Consider the following 20,932-nt stretch of genomic DNA (forward strand, 5'->3'; position numbering starts at 1 on the left):
ATCATAGTATACATTTCATCAAATATACATTTTTAGAGCTGAAATGATGTGCCCAAACCTACATCCCCACAAGATCTGTGCTTAGTTCTCAGGATGTTTAGAAGAACATAATCGGGGAGTTGTTCCAAAACAGTGTGCAAGTGTACCAAGAATTGGCCAAATATTGATGTAATTTAGATGTTTTTTTCACATTACATTTTGCTGAGATAAGAAATCCCAATGTTTAGGTAAGTATTCTAACTTAGATTTTTTTTTTTTGCAGAGCACTGTCCTTCAGAAGCTTTATTTAACTTATATACATAACAGGTATCCCTTGTGATATTAAACCTAGAAAAAGAAATAGTGCCCATCTGCAATATATAATATTATATGATAAAGACTATTTGTATTATTATTCCTCATTGCTATATAGTTTTTCTATAGTCTCAGACAGACACTCAATCTAATCTTTAACTACTAGAGATGAGCGGACCCGACATTTGTGTTCAGCCAATATAACAAATTAACACCCCTTACAACTAGCCATGGCGATGACTGACCCAGTGATGCTGGGTTGTACTTTGCCAGCTTCATTAAATTATCATGGAGGTGTCATGCTGGGAATTTCAGATTGAGGTTCAGGGGCAGACTGGCCATGTAATCCACTGGGGAGATTCCCATTCAGCCGACTGGTCTGGGGCAGGTCTCCCCCACTCCCCAAGGCAGTGCTTTGCTGAAAAAAAATGTGATAAAACATGTGTACATTACGCAAACAGTCTCTCTGCAGTGTTGCTTAAAACCATCTATCAAGAGTTTGTGTGGAGTTTGTTAACTCCATCCACATCATATGACCCAGCTCACAGAATGGGTCCACTTTTAGAGTTTTAAATTCCCAGTCTGCCCCTGGTGATGTTATTTTTATTAATAATTGCAAGCACAGAGAGAAGTATAGAGCAACTTGGGACACTTAACCACTGGTCCATAGGCTGTGACTTCTAAGGGGTCTACAGAACCTGAACAGGACCAAGATTTCACATATGGGTTTATAAGGCATGTGTTGAATTCCATAATGCTCCATACAAACATCATAAGCCCATATATGAAATCAGAGCCCTATTCAGGTAGACCCTATAGAAGTCACAGCCTATGGACCAGTACTTGAGTGTCCCAAACACCTCCATATTTCTTTCTGACCTTGCAATTATTAAAAAAACGACAACTTTAATACTAACCTCACACTGAAATTCTCAGCACGACACCTTGTGCCTGTACCCTTGCAAAAATACCTACATTTTCTAGACTTTCATTAACTGTTGCAAGAGATGTACTTGGTCATTGACTTGAAAGGTATTTTACATTTTGCGTATAAAGACCAATATTTCTTTATTACTGAAACTTTAATTTTTGTTCCTTCAAACAACCGAAACCAGAGTCAATCGTGGGAAGAATTTAGCAGAGCATTGCTGCAGACCTGTCCATAAGGATGTTATACAACTGCAAATTAACTGCATATGTGTAAATAGTATCCAGAACTTTAATGTTAAGTATTGTCAAGTTTTCCATCCATTGTGCCCTTTTATCCTTTATTGTCTTATATATATGGGGTATAGTTTAGTTCTTTGGAATTCGATACCAAGCAAAATCATAAACCTTGGATATATTTTACATTTGCAAACAAATGAAGACTCAAACAAAGCCTTCCGGGCCAACACACAAGGGAGGCTTCTCTTTGGATTTTATTTAAAGCATCAGTTTTCATTCAAAAAAAGAAATGTGTGTGCACACGTCTGTGTGTGACAATGTATCTATGCATACATATACACACACGCATGTATACAGACACATACAAATGGTTAACTTTTTTTCACTTTTTTTTTTCTTTAAAACAGAACAGACCTCTGTCTATTGACATGAAACAGAGTAAACAGGTAACACTGGGGATGGGAAAAGTGTGCAGATTACAAACACCAAACAACAGGGAATATTACACCTTTACCAACAAACCCTCTTTCCCAATTCCTGACATCAGGCGGTGTTGTAAGAAAGCTCATCTGGTGTAAGGGCAGCGCCTGTATCACACTATATACAGCACTGCTAATGCAGGCTATGAAGAGCTGTGTGTCCCACTGGGAAAAAATTCTTATAAATTTATTTTTAGCAGTGAAAGATCCCTGCTTGTAAGAGCCAAGTGATCTTAAAAACATAAAAAAATAACAGTAACAATAAAAAGGAAGGGGGTAGAGGGGGAAGTCGTCTTTTGGTTGAAGAGCTAACAAGTTGGTTTACAATGTGGCATGTGGTGTATTCAGTGACCCACAACACATGTCAAAATGAGAAACGCATTTGGACACACATAAAAAATTAAATTACACAAAGGATCTTATCAAGGTCTGAAAATTGTCTTGAAATAATGGCCTCGTCTACAAGAAATACAGAAAGTCTGTTCAATAATATTTAAAGTATATATATATTTTTGAGCTGCGGTTCCCGTAGGTGGAAATTATAAAGCATGAATGCCCCCCAACAATTCTCGTCGCTTGGGAGGCGTCTTACTTTTTCAACCCAGTCCTGAATTTTTTTTTCTGCCCAGTTAAGTTAGCAATTACTTAAAAAATAAATCAGTTACTGAACAAAAGAAAAAAAAAACCAAATAAAATAAAATAAATACATATATACACACATATATATCCCTATCCATATATATGTATATATAAAATTCCAAGACCAGAGTCAGAACACGGTGTGAACATTTGACCTGAGAATAACACAATTCCATTGGTTTTCTTCTTAACAAAGCCATTCTAGATGAGCAGAAGGGCTGCTGATCTCCACAAAAAGGGACAAAAATAAAAGGAGCTGGGCCCAGTTCCCTGTGTAACGGCCCAATGTGACACTAGGTAGAGGGAAGAAAACAGGGCAGTGGGTCAGGCGCAGGAATGAAAAAATCCATACTGGGGGTGGGAGGGGTTCCTCTTTTTTTGGTTAAAAGCTTTGGAATTTGCAGTATTTTGTTTGTGAAACCGGTTTGTTATTTATCTTTTATTATTTAAAATTCATATTTATTATTATATCATCGTCCAACTCCGAAGTCTACAGTCGTAAAGAACCCACTCCCACAGCAGTTCGAGAGCCGTCCTCGTGACAGCTTGGGTTCTCAGGAGCACTTACAGGACTTCCCACCCTGTCAGACTTTTGGCTGAGGTCCGAATCAGATTCCTCAGAGAAACCGTCTGTTGGAAAGGAGGTTGCAACCCCTGAGGTGCTGCACGGACTTGAGGTAACTGTTGAGGATGAGGAGAATGTGGGGAGAGGAGGAGGTTTTCTGGGAGTACTGTGTGACCAAGTCTTTGTGGAGGTGTGGGGAGAAGCAGAAGGGGAAGGGGGTGAGAGGCTGGCTTTGGAGTCAGCAGCAGACTGAGAGGTAGATGCGGTGTCAGGATTGGGGAAGCAGGCAGAGTGAGGTAATAAACTAGGGTGCTCTTTGGCATTTCTCGCTGTTCTTTTGATTGTTCTGTGTTTGTGCAAGGGTGACTCCAGATGTTGATGCAGAGCATCGCCCCCACACAGAGTAGCCTCACAGCCTAAGCAGCGGTAGGAGCCACTAATGTCACCAGTGGGGACACAGGTCACAAACTCTTGCAGGTTCACCACAGATTGGCCAAAGTAGCAGAGGGACTTCACATGACTGATAGCCGCCTCCTCGCTGCTGAAGCTCAGCTCACACTTCCGGCAGACCAACTTGTACTGCACCTTTGGGACTATAAGTGGGTCCAAGAGACAGTCTGCACCTTGGTTTTCCACATCTTGCTGTTCAGGGGGCTTGTTGGAATGCAATACCTCAAGGGCTGCAGGATTCTGTTCTTCCATCTTTGGGGAGTCTTTGGCAGGGTCTTTGTCAGAGGGAGAAACAATAGAACGTGTTGGGGTTTGGCTTGTTTTGGGCTGTTGCTGCGGCAGTCTTTGATGATGATGATGATGATGGTGATGCTGTTGCTGTTTTTGCTGCTGCATTTGTATTTGGCGCTGCTGCTGCTGAAGGGCTTCCTGCAAGCTTTGCTGGTACTGCTGATACTGTTGAAGCAAAGAACTTGGTGAGAGCCCCATCAAAGCTTGGGAGATTGCTGGGTTGTATGGGAACAGACCTTCCATTCCATACATTGGCTGCAGGTAACCACCCGGCAAGGTCCCTGGAATCTGAGCGCTGTAGTAGGGAGAAAAACCAGGAACAAAGTAAGGAAGAAACTGACTTGTGAGCAAAGCAGATGGATCCGATGTCAAGGCTGCTTGCAAAGCCTGCAGCTGGGATGGGTCAACCACATACTCCATACCCGGCATTGAGCTGGAAGTTGATACTGGAGTGTCCCCTTTCTCTTTTTTTAGTACAGTCGCGGGATCACCTTTGCCTTTCACCCTTTCCTTCTCTTTCAACTTCTCGCTATCTTTCTCTTTCTGCAACTCTTGAGGTTGGGGAGCAGGTACAGGAGGGGTCTGTGAAGAGATGGTGGGGCTTAATGATTTGGGAGGCTGTTTATTTGGTTGCCCGGAAGTGGGGAGTCCAGGTGAAGGAACTGTAGTGTTGGACACGCCCATCACATTAGATTTTGGAGAACTTAAAGCTAAAAACAATAACGGAAAAGAACAGTTACTCAACATAATTGTCAGATGAATAATGATTAATTCTGTAGCTATATTTTTAAAATATATTCTATGGTCTGCATTTATAGTCTGCTTGCTTCATTAGTAGCATATGGTCAATAATTAGTTATTTTAACATTTTTATTCTTATAAGATAGATACATGTACATGCCAAAATTGGCCCTAACAACTATTTGGTGAAAACAAATGTAACTATTAATATATATTAAATAAATCTATAAATTTTGTTAAGTTATTATAGGAATGATAGATTTGTGATTCTCCAAGGTAACATGCTGCTGGCCTTAACTTAGCCAACACGTCATGTTAAACAATAAAATCCCAAAATAACATCTTAAACAGGCAATAATACTATTACGCTGATATTACAACACTAGCAAAACTAATCTTGTGCCCACCTGTAGTAGCAGGAGTGAATCCTGGTAAAGATGGGCTGTTGATACCGGATAACAGTACTGGAGGGATACCTTGTAGTGTTGAGTATGGAGTTGGAAGATTGAGTGCTTGCAGGGACGGGTTATCAAACACACCCTGCTGTTGTGGAGTCAAACCCAGAACCTCATTGGCTTTTTTAATTCGGTCCAACTCTTGCTGAGCCATTAGTTGACGAACAGTAGCAGGATCAAAGTACTCTTTCTCTTTGTCCAACTGGCTTCCAATAGCTTCCTTAACTTTGGAGATATGCTGCTGGGAAAAGATATGATCACGCACGGAAAGGCGCGCGCTATATTTAATACCACACAAAGTGCACTCTGTTTTGGGTCCCTCATAGTTTGTTTGGTTTATTCCAAAGTGCTTGGCCATACTTAATTTAGACTTCTTTTCTTTAGCCCGGGCATTTTGAAACCACACTTGGACAACTCTCTTTGGCAGTCCAATATCATTGCCCAGGACTTCACACTCCAGCATGGTAGGTGTTCTATAATCATTGAAACAGGATTTCAGTACTTTCAGCTGAAGATTTGTCATTTGGGTTCGGAACCTCTTTTGACCTGGTCGCTCTCCACTGTCCCCTGACTTGCCAGCGGAACCGCTTGCACCTGGGCTAGGGGAACAAGGATCTGCAAGACTGGAAGTTTCACTATAATCAATTATACCTTCATTCTCATATTCTTTGCTATAATAGCTTGGAGCAGGGCTGACCAGTCCAGAAGACATTTGGTCGTCATACTCAGACATTGCCAACATGGCAGATTTTGGCAAGCCGTCACTAGTTACTGATGTAGATTTCTCAGCCAATATACTGTCATTGTCTGCATTTCCTTCATCTCCTGTTGTGGTGTCAGTTATAGCAGTATTCACGGAGGAGCAATCATCATTATCCAACTTGCTCTGATCAAAGCCTAAATTGACAGATGACATGGAGGGGCTCTCAAAATCTTCCATGCCTTCAACTTTAATAGATGAAGGGCTGAGCAACGTCCGAGGAGAAAGATCCATGGATTTGCTCACAGGGGAAAGAGAAATACATTGTCCATCATTGCTGCTATGTGGCAAGTTATGAAATGCATTGTTGTCAAAAAGATCTCCTTTCATCTGTATTCCTCCATCACAATCAACCAGCATTGCTGATAAATTCATATTATAGCCAGCTCGTTTTGCCTCATGCCAGTGGCGGGAACGTATGTGAGCTTCCAATGCAGTTTTAGCTTTAAATAAAGCTCTGCAAAATGGGCAACGTCTGTGAGCCTGTGCTGGCCCAACAGCTCTAAACTGGCCCTTTCTTTCCCTTGCGCGTGTGTTTTGAAACCACACCTGAACCACCCTCTTTTTCAACCCTACTTCATGGGCAATGTGATCCAGCATTTTACGTGTTGGGTTAGAATCTAGCAAATATTTCTGGTACAAAATCTCTAGTTGTTCTGGTGTAATTGTAGTTCTTAATCGCTTGTCCCGTTGAGGCTCATCGCCACCTGTCCCACTATCATTTTCCCCTGGACTTGCACTAGCCTTTTCTTCTAATTTTCTTTTAAGAGAGTTCATTGTGGAGGATGGTGTCGAAGGCGAAGTAGCTGAACCAGTTGGCATTTGAGAAAGCCCCCCTGAAAGCAATTGTCCAGCTAAAAGTGGGTTGCTGGGGTCAAAAAGCATAAAAGACATATCCATTGGTCGATCTAAAAATTGAGGATGAATAAACTGATTTTGTGCACTAAGAAAATGAAGCTGCTGATGCTCTTGCCAATGCTCAAAGGAAGGGAAAGCCAGCTTGCACTGATCACACTGATATGGAATTAATTGATGTGGCAAATTGGGCAACTGTTGTGGAGTTGAGGAATGAAGGGGCTTCATAGGATGATGAGAGATCTGTAGCGCATTTGGACTTGATTGAGTCATAGTACAGTGTGAAGTTTGTGGCTGTGTGGATGGAGATGAAATAGGTGGAAGTTTCTGTGGTGTTGCACAAGCTTTTTGTTCGGATAGATCCTGCTGTGAAGATTGAGACTGTGTGCTATGAGGCTGCTGTGGCTCTTGCTTTGGTTGTTGTGGCTGTTCTTGATTTTGGTTTTGCTGTGTCCTTGGAAATTCAAAAGACTTTGGTTTATCATCGTGGGTAGCTTCCAATTTAGAACTATACATTGAAGGCTCATCTATGTCCATCAAATGTTGTGGGAAAGCGGTGCTAATTGTGTTTGTGGATGTTGAGGCTGCATTGCTAAAAGATTGAAAGGGCATCGGAGTACTACATGATGAGCTTGAAGGAGTCAGCAAATCAGTGGCATCCATAGAATCCTCATTTTGGCTGTCATCGTGCATATCTTCATCCTCATCTTTATAGCATAGCTTTTTTTGATGTTTAATTAGATCAAAAATTCTTTGGAACACCAAACTACACTTTTTACACTGGTAGTTTAAGTTGCTTGTGCGTATATACCTATCATTTGTCAGCTCCCGACGCTCTCCTTCCTTACCATCAACTTGATTTTCATAGTTCTTTCGTGCTTTTTGACGAGCATTCTGAAACCAGACCACAATTACACGTGTAGGAAGGTTTAACAGATTAGAAAGCTGTTCAAACTCATCATCTTTAGGATAAGCATTGGCATCAAAAAAATCTTGCAGAACACGAAGCTGATAGTCTGTGAAGCGTGTTCTGGAAGACCTCTTATTCCCCCAGTATTCATGTTTTTGAGGCTCTGGAGATGGTGGCCTAGAATCCATTTTTAGTTCTTCCAAGCTAGTGATGGGTGGGTTATTAAAATTATAAGGGGAATCTTTGTTGCGTTGCCGCTCCTTAAAAAGAGTGTTTCTAAACCAGTGCTTAATTACTTTTTGGGGCAGCCCAGATTTGTCAGCCATTTCTTTAATCTGTTCTTCACTAGGTGAATTATTAATATCAAAATATTGCCTCAAAACCCTTAATTGGTCATCTGTGATCCTGGTCCTAGGCCTCTTGTTTTGCTGCTGCAGGAGACTGGGATTTAATTGATGTTGATATAACTGGGCCAAGTCTGCAGAAAGAGCATCTACTGATCCCAACTGTGGTGGAAGTTGAGCTGGCATTGACTGTATCGGCATGGTCTGCATCATAAGAGGTGAAAAAATTGGCAGTTCCATTGGCATTGAAAGTTGAGCTAATGACACAGATGACTGTGCGGGTGAAATGCTAGGTGGGGTGAGAGAAGGAGCAGGGACATTCGGTGTGATAGAAGGCTGTGGAGTTGCTGGAGGCGGCGGAGGAGGTGGTGGAGGCGGCGGTGGGGGTGGCGGTGGAGCTTCTGGTGTTTGGGGCCTTAGTGGGTATAGCTTTTCATAGTGATCTCTGTATTGCTTTGCAAATTGCTCTAGCTGCTTAAAGGGTAAATAACGTTGGTGAACATGCTCCTGGTGGCTTTTTAATATTAATATATTGGAGAAAAGCTTCCCACATGAACTGCATTCTAACTTCTCTAAACACTCAGTTTGTTCACTCTTCCCATTCTTTTTCTGTGCTTTCTGTTTGTTTTCATTGTACTGAATTACAAGTTCAAACCCAAAATTTTCAAGCAAGGCTTTGGTGGCATTCCCTCGTGCATCTGAAGCAATACGAGGTGGAAGCAAAAGACTCTCAGAAGTAGAACCAGTTGCAAAGTCTTTCTTGTCTTTACCCTTCAAAGAATCCGATAGGGACTCACTCATTACAGCCATGTCGTCTGCTCTTTCAGACAGCTCTTTTTCTTTCTTTAATTCCTTTAAATTATCTTTCACAGATTTGTTTTTTTGTTCTGATGGTTGTAAAAGTGCGGAGCGAGCCTCTGGCATACATATCTGACTTTGCTGCTGTTGAAGGAGATGTGAATGGTGAGAATGAGCTTGTTGGTTAAATTGTAGTGGATTCTTAATGTCTTCTAGCAAACCAGCGCTGCTCCCTGTCAAAGTTAGGGTGCCACTAGTCAAGGGCAAACTGACTTCTGGGTTGAACTGAAAATCTGTACTTGGGATGTAAAAAGGAAAAAGTAAGTGTTGCTGCTGCTGAAGTTGAAGCAATGTCTCTGTGGTCATGGGAAAATGAGGGAGAAGAGTTGGGTTCAACAGTTGAGATTGCAAAATGGCAGCTTGCTGTTGCAGCTCTTGCTGCAAATGGGCTTGCACCTGTGCCTGGGCTTGTGCCAAGGTTTGGGCCTGTTGCTGCTGCTGCTGTTGTTGTTGCTGCTGCCTTGAAGCGATCATGTCTGCCAATTTTTTCCGATTAACATCTTTATGTTCAGGGGGGTAAGAAACACCAGAAGAGATTAGACTAGTTGTGCTAGGGTTGACTACTGCTTCTGTTGGTGTGTGGCTTATAAAACTGGAGCTCACTGCAGGTGTAACTGTGGTTGTACAGGTTGAAACTGTGGTTATGCTGCTACTAACAGGATTTGAGGTGGTTGTGGAGGTTATAGATGTACAAGTACTACTGGCACTGACACCACTGTTACTACTACTACCACCACTTGCAGCTTCCAGCTTTGCTGCACGAGCCTTTGTTTGGTGCAATACAGACCTCATATGAATTTCAAGAGTGGAGCTCTGGCTGTATGCAACATTACAGGTGTTACATTTAAATGGTTTGTTATCTGGGCTACTGGTGGGCTCAGGCTGCCCTGTTGTTGATTCTTGCAAGGCTCTTTTCAGTTTGTGCAGATGAGACACAGAATTGTAATGGACCAGCAGAATGTTCTTCTGAGTGAATGACTCTTTGCATACTGTACACTTATAGGGTCGGGACGGATCCAAAAACTTCTCCATCGTAAAATTTGGGCCCTTACGGAAAGGAAGCGCTCGTTTGGGTTCGGAACCAGAGTCTTCCTGCAAAGACCCTGAATCACTCCCAGTCGGACTCTGCTTATCATCCAAGTCACTCTCATCCTCCTTTTCGTCATCTACCAGCATACTCTGATCATCTGCCATTGTAGCATCTCCCACATTTGTAATGTCTCCATTTACTAAAAGCCCACTGTACAGCTGCTGAATGTCAGACTCGCTCAGCTCCAGATGGCTGGTTTCCAGATGCTTCTTAAGAGCTTGGAATGTGCGGAAGCTTCTCTGGCAAAGACAGCACATGGTGGCAGCACGGATCACGTGATACTGTGAATGCAACTGAAGTTTTTCAATGGTCTTGAAAGCTAAGCTGCACTGATTGCAGCGGTACTTGTAAACGTGGCGATCTGAGACTGGCAACTGAGGGCGCTTGTTGTGAACTTCGTTGAAATGTGTTTGGAGAGCAGCAGAGGTTTTAAAAACTTGGTTACACCCTTTCTTCCAGCATAAGAATCCTGAATCTTCTCGTGCAGAATTACTGTCACCTGCAGGTGCTTTCTGTTCTGTACTCAGCTCAGTCCCTTCAGGAACAGCTGCATTCTTAGACAATGCTTCAGCAGGTTCTAATGAAAAAATAGGGAAGAAAAGAAAACAATGTAACCTTGTGTATAATGCAGAACCCCTAACCACTCTCCTGAGGAGTATTTTTTAGTAAATCTCTGTAAAGACAATGCCACAACCCTAAATTTAGCATTTTGACATATGTGTTAAATGTCTCAATATGGCTTGCTTCACCCAAAAATAGCCAACGGGTACCCCTTTGGTTTCCGTTAATGTAGTGTATTATCCAATTCCCACTTTTTAGTCCTTATAGAAAGGAGCACCCACTCATTTAAAGTATACTATTCACTATATTCTTTCATTTACACTAGGACCCTACAGGTAATGCATACCTCAGAATTATCAATGTTAATGGGGTTGTCCACTTTAAGCACATTTCAGCACAATTTATATTGTTTAAGTAATAAAGTTGGAACAGAATGTATATTGGAAAAATGTTATAATTCTTCATGGTTTCAGCTTGTTATCTGCCGTCATGCAACATGAAGCTTATAGGTTACCGGCCAGTAGATAAACACCGGTCCGTGGTCATGTGATATCACCCAGGTGCATGGTTCGTTATATCACAGTGTAATCAAATGCTAACGAACAATACACCTGTGTGACATCAAATGACCATGGACCGCAGTTTATCTACTTGCAGTAAACATAGGAGCTTCTTATAGAAATACAGCAAGCAGAGTTGTAGAAAACTGTGAGGAATTGCAACAGAAAGTGTATTGGAAAATTAAAAAACTTTTCATTACAACAAATATTTAATATTTTTGGTGAAATGTGCTTAAAGTGGACAACCTCTTTAACCAATACATATAAAGTAATTCCAATGCAGCAGTTGTGCGCACCACTTTTTTGAAAAAAGCACCAAAAAGGCGCATTTACTGTGGTGTGCAACGGTAATTGTGACTTTTTCACACCTTGACGTGCAAGGAATGATATATTAGCCCTAGTGTTCACAAAGCCAAAGATAAAGTTGACTTGCCCTTACCTGACAACTTTTCTGTATTTTCAGAGAGTGATGCAGATTTCTCTCTCTCTGGTGAACTGACTGGTAAGAACATGCTGCTTGGCATGAGCATCTCTGGAGAAGTTACCTACAAAAAAAAAAAAAAAAAAAAGAGAGCCAAGATATTAAAAATCAAAGCAACTATAATGCCTCACCCCAAAGAATGTCTCTGGGAGTGCCCCAGCTGCTCAACAAGCCCTCGTCACTCAGGAGGTGGCCTGCTCTAATTATTGGGACACACTAAAAGAATAATCTTCTAATTAATATTTTTTTTTCCCTTTCCACAGAATCCTGACTTTGATCACAAAGAGTGTTTTGTCACAGGCTGTGGGGCAGCCAATTACAGTGATGTACGGGAAGCCCCCCTCCTCCCTCCCCAATCTACCAAGCACATATTAACACCCCTAATTAATTCAGACTGCTAAAGATAAACGAGTGTGCCATGTTCCTGAGTGAAAGGAGCAGCCTGTTTCCTTAAACTGAGAAATACACATGGGGGGTACATTGTGAGGGCTCAAGAGATTTTTGAAGGATCAGTTATCATTAGGATTAAAAAAACAAAAAACAAAAAAAAAAAACAGCAACACACAATAGGGTTAACAATAAAACAGACTCCCAAACCACATGGATAAAACTCTTTAGAGACATCTACAAATGTGGTGACATAATAGATGGCAAGCAAACAGGAAAACATGTCACATGTCAGCATTCAATTGAACAAGTGATATTTTCCAGTCTACAACATAGGAAATTAAAAATACACATTTTAATTAATCTGATTTATGTGCCATCAGTTATTATTTACATATGACAATGTTCACGACTGAAATGATTCAGTGTCGAGAAATGCATGTATTCCTAATTAATACGCCATACACCATTTTAACCTGTATTTCGTGCAATGCCATCATCAAACAAGAGGAAACAAAGACTTCTTGTCTGATCTTCTTCTCTGTGAGGACATTACAGGAAGAAGCAAGCAGGATCACAAGCACGGACACATTCTCATTTAAAGGCAAGGGGAGGAATATATGTCCGCTAAATCCCCACACCCGGCGAGAGCAAAGCTGTATGCAGAGTCTCAGAGAATTCCAGCTCCACAAGACAGCTCTATAATTGTTTTCATACACTTTAATTAGAAAACCTTGCCTGGCCTTGAATAATAAGAGAAAGACTTCTGTACTTGAAAGGTTGAAGTCAATCAAGTGTGAATGACGGCAGACGAGGAGGTGAGCAGGAGACGTTGTCTGCTCTCTACTTTAATCATCTTTCCTGATTGGAATTCTGGCAGGTTTTGAGAGGTCTAATGTGCCTGCTACCTTTTCCGTGCCTCATGCCTGCAGCGTCACATATCAGCTGATATTACACAACCAGCAAACAATGCTTATTACAACCTGTAGTCAACTGAAGCAGGAATCAAAACTAAGGCAAGACATTGTGGCCAGAAAGGTGCCCAAAGCACATCTGTAACCAAGCCCAAAGTGACCAGTGGAAATAACGCCATATCACACAGCACGGCTCCTGCAATACACAGCTGCTTGGCCAGATATGTAAATTGCATCATTAAGGAGCACACTGCCCTGCTCTGTGTGCCCACTGATCTCTGACTTGCGGGTCAGCGATGCAACGTGTCAGCTGGCTCTTCACTGGCTGCCCATCACACGGGATAATTACATGCTAATTGTGTGAGGAGGCCCAGCTGACAGAACACGGCCACATTTTACACCATGCTGGGGTCTAAGGGGTGTAAGCTGGACTCTTAGGCCTGCCCTGTAACCCAGCGAGTTTTCTTTGCATATTGCAATGAAGGATAGGAGGGAAGAAAGAAGGGGGGGGGCAGTGTGCGGTGGATGGAGGGAGAAAAGCGCTTGACAGTGAGGGGAGAGCTGAGGACACAGACAAAGAAAAGAGGAAAGAGGTCAAAGGATGAAAAAAAACCTCCGACTGTCAACGAGGTCCAACATGCAAATCCCACTTGCAGACAGACTGCATATTTCCATTACAAAGAGCGCAAAGGTTGGAGAGAAAAACTCGTTAGCAAGAGGAGGATATTGAGGTCACTTTGCATTTACACCATCTAATTGGCAAACATGAGCCGCGCAGTTACCACTTAAGGTTCTAGCGATTGTGCGCAAATGATGGCAGAGACAAAACGAAGGTGGGCGAGAGGCCAAAAGGCAATTGAGGGGCAGTATGGTTAAACAAGAGAGCACAGAAATGGCTGGGTGGTGTGCTATACTGTGGTAGTGTACTGCAGATGGTCAGTGAATTGAGATGACCATTCGCACAAATACAGTAATGCAGGATATGGAGCAGAATCAAAGCCATGGTTGCCGTGGTAACAGACTTGACACTGGGCAGGTTGCAGAGAGCCGTCTGAGTTATTATTAGGGACATTACGTGAATGCAAACAGCACATGCGCACCACAATGCCGTAACCATTATCAATGACTCGGGATGTCCTCGCTTGTCGAGTTCTTAGTGACTCATTTACAGACACTTCTACATGCTTTCTTGTAGTGCCACTTACCGTGACAATAAGTTTTTCCACACAGTCGGGTGCCACACTATGCAAATGGGTGAGGTGCAGCTGCAGATGGATCTTGTTGTTCAGCATATCCTGGCAGAGGGGACACCGCAACATAGGCTGTACAGAGTGCTGGGTCATTGCATGGACTCTCAGTCTGTTCACATCTGAATTGCTGTACTTGCAGTATGGACATTGGTAGAGCTAAGAGAAAGGGGTAGTCAGTATTGGAGCAAAAAATAAAAATAACCACCATACAAACAAATAAGCTCAAGCAAACAAGCCATAACGGCAGACACTACCTGCTCATTTTTCTTCTCGTCGGCACACTTAGGTCGCTTGGCCACAGGGGGTTCAGTGCTGGTTACAGATGAATGCTTGGTGGGTATGGTGTCTGGAGGATCCTTCTCAGAGGGAAAAGAAGATGCTGGAATTGAAATTAAGAAAGTTTAATAGTCATAATCAATCCGGTTTAGAGACTAACGAGACTACTTGGGGAAAAATGTTTGCTGTCCTGTGAGGAAAAAAAAAAACAAAAAAACCCCCACTAAATTCATAAACCTTTGTGCATTTCTATATAGACTTGTGGGGTGCATAACTTACCTTTGCCTGAACTCCTGTTGCTCTCTGTGGCTGCTTCAGGCTCCTGGTCTTTCGGGGCTTCTTCTGGGTCAGCAACAACTTCACAAGAGCCCTCAGCATCTTCAATAGGATCATCTGCAAAGAAAAAAAACCCATCAGAAATAAAGATGGGGCAGGGACTTCATGCATATATATGTGTGTACAAAAACCCTCACATATTTAACCGTAAAATCTTTTTACATATTAAAAATGCAACACAAATCTGACTCAGAATTGATACTCATGCAATATCCCGGGTCGCAATATTTAATATACTGGATGATGTGATGAGATGCTACATTTCCATAATGCAGAATACTTTATTGCATAGCTCATTCTAGAAACCCATTTTGAGTAGACATTGTTCTTAACAAGCGCTGTCAAGCCCCAAAAGAAATGCGATTCCCTTCTGAAGTAGAAAGGCACGATGGATAGTGATGTTTCTTTTCAGAGGCTTTAGAGAAGAGCACAGCACAGCTACAAATTACCAGAAAAGTGCCTTTATTGTAGTGTGCCTGTGATTGCTCAGCCACTCTGCGGCGGTTACCACAGTGCAGTTCCTCCTATGGGCTAGAGGTGTCATCCTTAGCATAGGGAGGAAGAGAATCAGAGCCCAGACAACATGCCAAGGAACTTGAGGCTTGGGAGAGACTAAAAGACTTCCTAGGTCATAATGTCTGATGTAGAGGAAACACAATGTTCATCCCTGCTGCAGAATGAATCTCTGCACACAATCTAAACAAGGGACAATAAAAAGGTAGCTCCAGAGACAGGAGCTTTCTATATCAATGCGTATACAAGATGCTAAAGATAACTACGACGTCAAATAGATTGCTTTCACACGCACACACTATTACTTAGAAAACCATTGCAATTTTTAAAAGAGCTTTAAAAACATTCTGTCTTAACTTAAAAAACTAGCATCTTTTCAATTCCTTTGGAGAAACCTTTAATAGTTTATTATAAAGTATCTGGTTGCAATGTTTTGATGCAAGCCCCCATGCCTGAACCTTGCCTGCTGCAGAAAGCCCAGCTCTTAGTAACTGCTTTCATTTTGGTAGTTGTATTCCACAAGTTGATCATTTCTATTCTTCATTACCATATGCAACAGTATGTATTTAAGGGTAATGAAAAAAAACTGCACACTGAATGACCTGTGCGTTTACATGCAAGTGTCCATAACCAATGTCCGCTATTAATTTTTTTTCACTTTTTCTTTCAAGTAGGTGTATCTAACCCTAAACCTTATGTATAAAATGGCTCATCATAAGCAGTGGCCAATTTTGTATGGCAGCTCCTAGCAGAGCGTGAAGCTATTATGTCCTGTCATGGTGAGAATGAATCTCTCACTCCCTCAAATGTACCGTGTTCAAATCACCATGAGAAATGTAATTTCAATGTCAGTAGGACAATGGCAGACATGTACTAAAGAGGCCCCTCCTGCAGGGGAGGGGGCAACCAGAACCACCCGACTTCCTTACAAAACCATCCACATAATAACACATGTACAAAATCAATACATGTATGCCAGCACATGTCAATAAAGCTTTTAAAAATAGATCTCACAATAGTCACAGCCATGCCAAGTATAAACCAAGTAAAAGTATTGTGAACCAGTACAAAAATACACGTTGATCGTGGGAAGGTACACGATAAGAATTGTTTAATAAAAACAAAAATCAGGGTACTGAAAGGTAAGATCCCATATATACATTAACCTAATCATACACTCAAGTATATATATACACACACACACACACCTAGAAATATACCATATACCCAACTAAAATGGTGCTGTGTCTATAAAGGAAATATCCTATAGTGCTGCTGCTAACTGGTGGCCGGGAGTGACATTGTCCACTTGAAAGTGGTTCTACAGTTTACTACATCAAATTTTCTATACACTGAGGAATAACAAGATTCATCTTTCAGGATGTTCATTCTCCACAATGGTTGCGCTCTGTAACCTGCATCACACAAGCAGTTGTAACACTGGTTAGAAATCTAGGTAGCTTGGCAATCAGCAGTTATCCATTTGTGGTACCCGTGGTCACTACCATGCATCTAACTTGTATCCACTGCTTATTTTCCAGCAGGACACTTTGTGAACAGAACATTATTAAGACAATGTGGCAAGTGGTATTATGAACTACACTTCAACTGCGCTTTTTAAAGTCTCCAATGATCTCCTCACTGCCAAATCCAAAGGTCACTATTCTCTTCTCATTTTTATGGATCTCTCATAGCATTTGATACTGCGGGCCACCAGCCCCTCCTCAGGGAATCACACAACTGGCCTGAAGGACACTGTACTCTTGGTTTTCTTTCCATCTCTCTGACCGCACTTTCAGTGTCTCCTTTTCTGGATAACTCATCTTTTTCTTTCACTGTCGGGTTCCTCAAGGCTCAGTCCCAGGTCCTCTTCCCTTTTCCCTACATACTGCAAGTATGGTTTCCAGTATCATCTTTATGCTGAATATACCCTGCACGTCACATCTCCCCTGTCTTACAGCAGAATACCAGCGATTGTGTCTCTGCTGTCTCTAACATCATGTCCTCTCTTGAAATGTAAAACTGAACCTCTTGTTTTTCTACCATCTACTAACCCACCTCACAATGACCTCAATTTCTGTCTGTGGTATCACCATAATCTTGAGGCAGCAGGCCCACCGTATTGAAAATCGGCCTTCCACTCAGTAAACTCCCACTTCTACCACCTATTCGTAATGCAGCAGCCAGGTTTGCCTTTCAGACCAAATACTACATGGATGCTTCCAGTCAATACACTGGTTGTCAGTCTTCTCACAAATAAAAGTTTACTAATTAATCCACAAAAGCTCTGCACAATGGCGCATCTCCCTAGCTCTCCTCTGTCATCTCAGTTTACCGCCCAACCTATGCTCTTCTATCTGCCGCTGATCATCTTATTATTCTCTTCCTTAATTCGAACCTCCCAGTCACATCTCCGGGACTTCTCTTGACCTGTACCAATTCTCTAGAATGCCCTTCCATAGACTATCAGACTTAACCTCCAAATCTTCAAACGTGCTCTTATAAAACATCTCTTTAGGCATACCAATCACATTCTTTAACTGCATGAAACATCACCTGTCTTTTATTAACCCATCCTCTGTACTCCTCCAATCTGTTTTCTGGTAAACACCAAATACCAAGCTACAGGCTTCTCTGCAGTCCCATTGATCTTGGGCTCTTGGATTTGCATTAAATTATTTTTGCTCCGTCCCTTATAAAGAATGGCTAGACCATTAGTCAAGCAATTATACCTTGTGCCCCCCCCCCTTTATCCTCATACACTGTAAGCTCTTGCTAGCAGGACCCCCAGTCCTATTGTTCCATATGACTGTTTTTAGTCTGTAATGTCTTATTTTATTTGTATATAACCCCCAGGATGTATAAAGCTATATGGAATATTATGGAACTATATGTAAATGCATGCATCCTTTAAAACATGGAACCCAAGTCATCCTGTGGAAAAATAACAAACTTGTAGGAATACTATAATAATGCACTGACAATTACCACTTTTACAAGTAACCAAAGAATTGCTAGAACAACTTTTTAATAACATTCAGCTAAAAAAGTTGGGGACAGCAGATTATCATTTTAGAACAATAGTCTAATTTGTGAAGCAAAATTAGAAACCCTCCAGTCTAAAAATAATTACCCATAATTCCAATGTAGAAATTATAATCCTAGAGTGGTCACAGTGCTGCACCTACATTAGGCGGTAGAATCCTCTGCACCTCTCATAGCCACACAACCCTGAACGTCTCGCTTCCTTGAGCTGTCTCAGACTCCCGATCAATCTGCCACACATATGGTGCATTCAGCGCTGTGTATAATCAATATGCAAATTGCCTTCTGCATTGATCCTGTATTAATTTTCAATTAGGGATCTCACAAGGGGTCTGACCAGGTCAATAAGGGAAGGAGCAGACAAGTTGAGAAATAGCAAATTCCAGGGGACTCTGCTGAGACATCAGTGAATAGCATCCGACTCACCACAAATCCCAGTCTTGAGCCTCAATATACTCTAACTCCATAAAAGCTCATATATTCCATCATCTTCAGCCATCAGCCCGCAGCACTCGGTATCCAGCAGCCACCCACAATGCTCTGTCTGATAGACAGGACACAAAAGCACATGCACTTAGTCATGACTGCATATAAACAGCCACTATAATGTGTCCATACCACATCAGATAAATCAGTCTGCCCCTCACATGTAGAGGTCTCAGATCTGCTCAGGAGTTGCTCTTTCCTCTCAACATCTCTCCTGTAGGTTTCCTGTAAAGGTAGGTGAGTGCAAACACAGCTTGCATAGGTAGGTGTAACATTAAAAAGGGTCAAAGAAAGCTGGGCGACAACCCTCGCGAGATATGTACTGGCAACGTTTCTGCTGCGGTCCAGCTTCCTCAGATTAGAAGTATTAAAAACAGCTGAGCAGCATTCTTCACCGCCAGACAAAAGACGGAGACTAAACGTCTTATAAATCTTTATTCCTTAAGGGGGAAATGTGCTTTCATGGATACAGCTGATATTATTCATCAGATGGTGTCAGAAAACTATTATACATTACACTATATACTATACTTAATAGTGAATGGTGCAGGTTGTGACCATATCCTTCTTTTCCCATCCTTGTGGCTACCAGGAGTGCCAAGTTACCCTCTCAAGGTCATTGTGCCCTTGCTTTCAATCCACTAGCTGCCCGCCACCATATCTCTACTGTACGCTAAACGGTAAGTGCACACACCAGCATGTGAGCCACTAAGCCTAATTGGTTACTGGATAAGTGTAATTAGTGCTCTGCTCATTAATGAGTAAAATCTTTATTGGCTCCATTGATCAGTGGACTTGTTAGCCATTCTCCTAACCCATGGAAGGCGTAATGAGCTGGCTTATTGGCAAAGCAATTAATTAAATCAATTTCTAGCCAGCAGCTGCCACTTGTTCCTAGCTTGTTAGGAAACTGTGACAGTCAAATGTGTAAGGCACAAGCAAAGCTCCCAGGATGCTCTGTGGTGCGACAATAAAACTGTGTGCCCAATGATAGCTCAAAGGTTGCCAAAATAGTTTCACACAAGTCTAAAAAAACCTCAATCTATGTGGATATGTGTCTCCTGAAAGAGGAGAGTTGAATTCACCATTTGGGCAAATGCCAAATGGTAACTGGGAAGACAAGTCAAAAAAAAAAAAGGATACAATATCATGAGAACAAACAATATAAAATAATGTATGCCACTTTAATGAAGTCAGAAGTTCCTCCTACCATCTATATTTATTTAGCTTGGAACCCAAGAATAAAAAGCCCTTGACTCAGGTAGTAATTACAGCTTCTCTTCTAAGTTCTAACTGCAGATCAATGGTACATTTTAAGATGCATTGATTTACAATTAGCATGGCTTCCCCACTTAAGGCTTTAGGAGAAAATTCACTTTTCTGTTCCACACTGTGCGATCCAGTAATCGTGGCAAAAGATCTAAAGTTTGAGGTCATGGATGCCCTTGCTTGGTCTTAGCACAATGCAGTAATTAATATGATACCTCAAACCTAGTCTTACAAGGTAGAGAGGTCACAGAATGAGAGACAAATGAGGACAAATCCCCCCCGTGCCCCCCCCCCAAAAAAAAAAACCAAAAAACTAACACACACACCTTGAAAATAATCTAAACTAATGCCTACTTTCTCAGATCACACTGATGCTTTTGGCCCTCTCTGCACTGTGATCCATCACCATCCTCTCAATCCTCCAGCTACTTCGAAGGTTAGATTCACCCTGGTGCATGTTAGCATGTCCGTAACCGCAAAGAAAATTGAAGGTTTAACATTGGTTAGAAAACACAACAAATGTAATTAAAAAACGTACATTTTAGAACACCAATAGAGACCAATGGGTCCGTAAGTCATCCATGAAATCACCAAATCGCAGATGTGAAAAACGCCAGAGTAAAAGAGTCCCAAGGCAATATACTTTAAAATTATCGTCACAGCTAAACCTAGCTAGTTGACCTGTCTTTTAAATAGAGAAAAGAGGAGAAGGCTACTACTAAACACCACTGAAAACAAATATAAATCCAATCCAGTCCCACTGAGACCACAACTAAGGCTTAAGAGCAACGTACAATACATACAAGCTTAGCGCCGGGATCAAGGTGAAGATGGCCTTATTTTTGTTATTTTTGGTGGTTGATTTCCTTTAAAGAGGTTCTCCAGCTCACCAGGAATACCCCATGGAAAATAAAAGCTAGGTCGCATGCTCCAGCCCCCCATTATCCCAAGTCTAT

The 20,932-nt window shown here is 41.8% G+C and overlaps 1 protein-coding gene across 4 annotated transcripts in view; it reads right to left on the reverse strand.

Annotated features, from left to right (window-relative positions):
• Nucleotides 1-1,699: 1,699 nt before the first annotated feature.
• ZFHX3 (zinc finger homeobox 3) overlaps nucleotides 1,700-20,932 on the reverse strand; it is a 72,557-nt gene continuing 53,324 nt past the window's right edge. For all 4 annotated transcript variants that reach the window (XM_072117339.1, XM_072117341.1, XM_072117337.1 and 1 more), the window contains exons 5-10: nucleotides 14,607-14,720; nucleotides 14,306-14,430; nucleotides 14,007-14,207; nucleotides 11,459-11,564; nucleotides 5,034-10,475; nucleotides 1,700-4,595 (exon numbers count right to left, since the gene is read on the reverse strand). In XM_072117339.1, the coding sequence (XP_071973440.1) occupies nucleotides 3,070-4,595; nucleotides 5,034-10,475; nucleotides 11,459-11,564; nucleotides 14,007-14,207; nucleotides 14,306-14,430; nucleotides 14,607-14,720 (7,514 nt within the window). In that variant the 3' untranslated portion in view covers nucleotides 1,700-3,069. The remainder of the gene's footprint in view (nucleotides 4,596-5,033; nucleotides 10,476-11,458; nucleotides 11,565-14,006; nucleotides 14,208-14,305; nucleotides 14,431-14,606; nucleotides 14,721-20,932) is intronic.

This window comes from Engystomops pustulosus, chromosome 7 (assembly GCF_040894005.1).
Source record: "Engystomops pustulosus chromosome 7, aEngPut4.maternal, whole genome shotgun sequence".
NCBI classification, from domain to species: domain Eukaryota; kingdom Metazoa; phylum Chordata; class Amphibia; order Anura; family Leptodactylidae; genus Engystomops; species Engystomops pustulosus.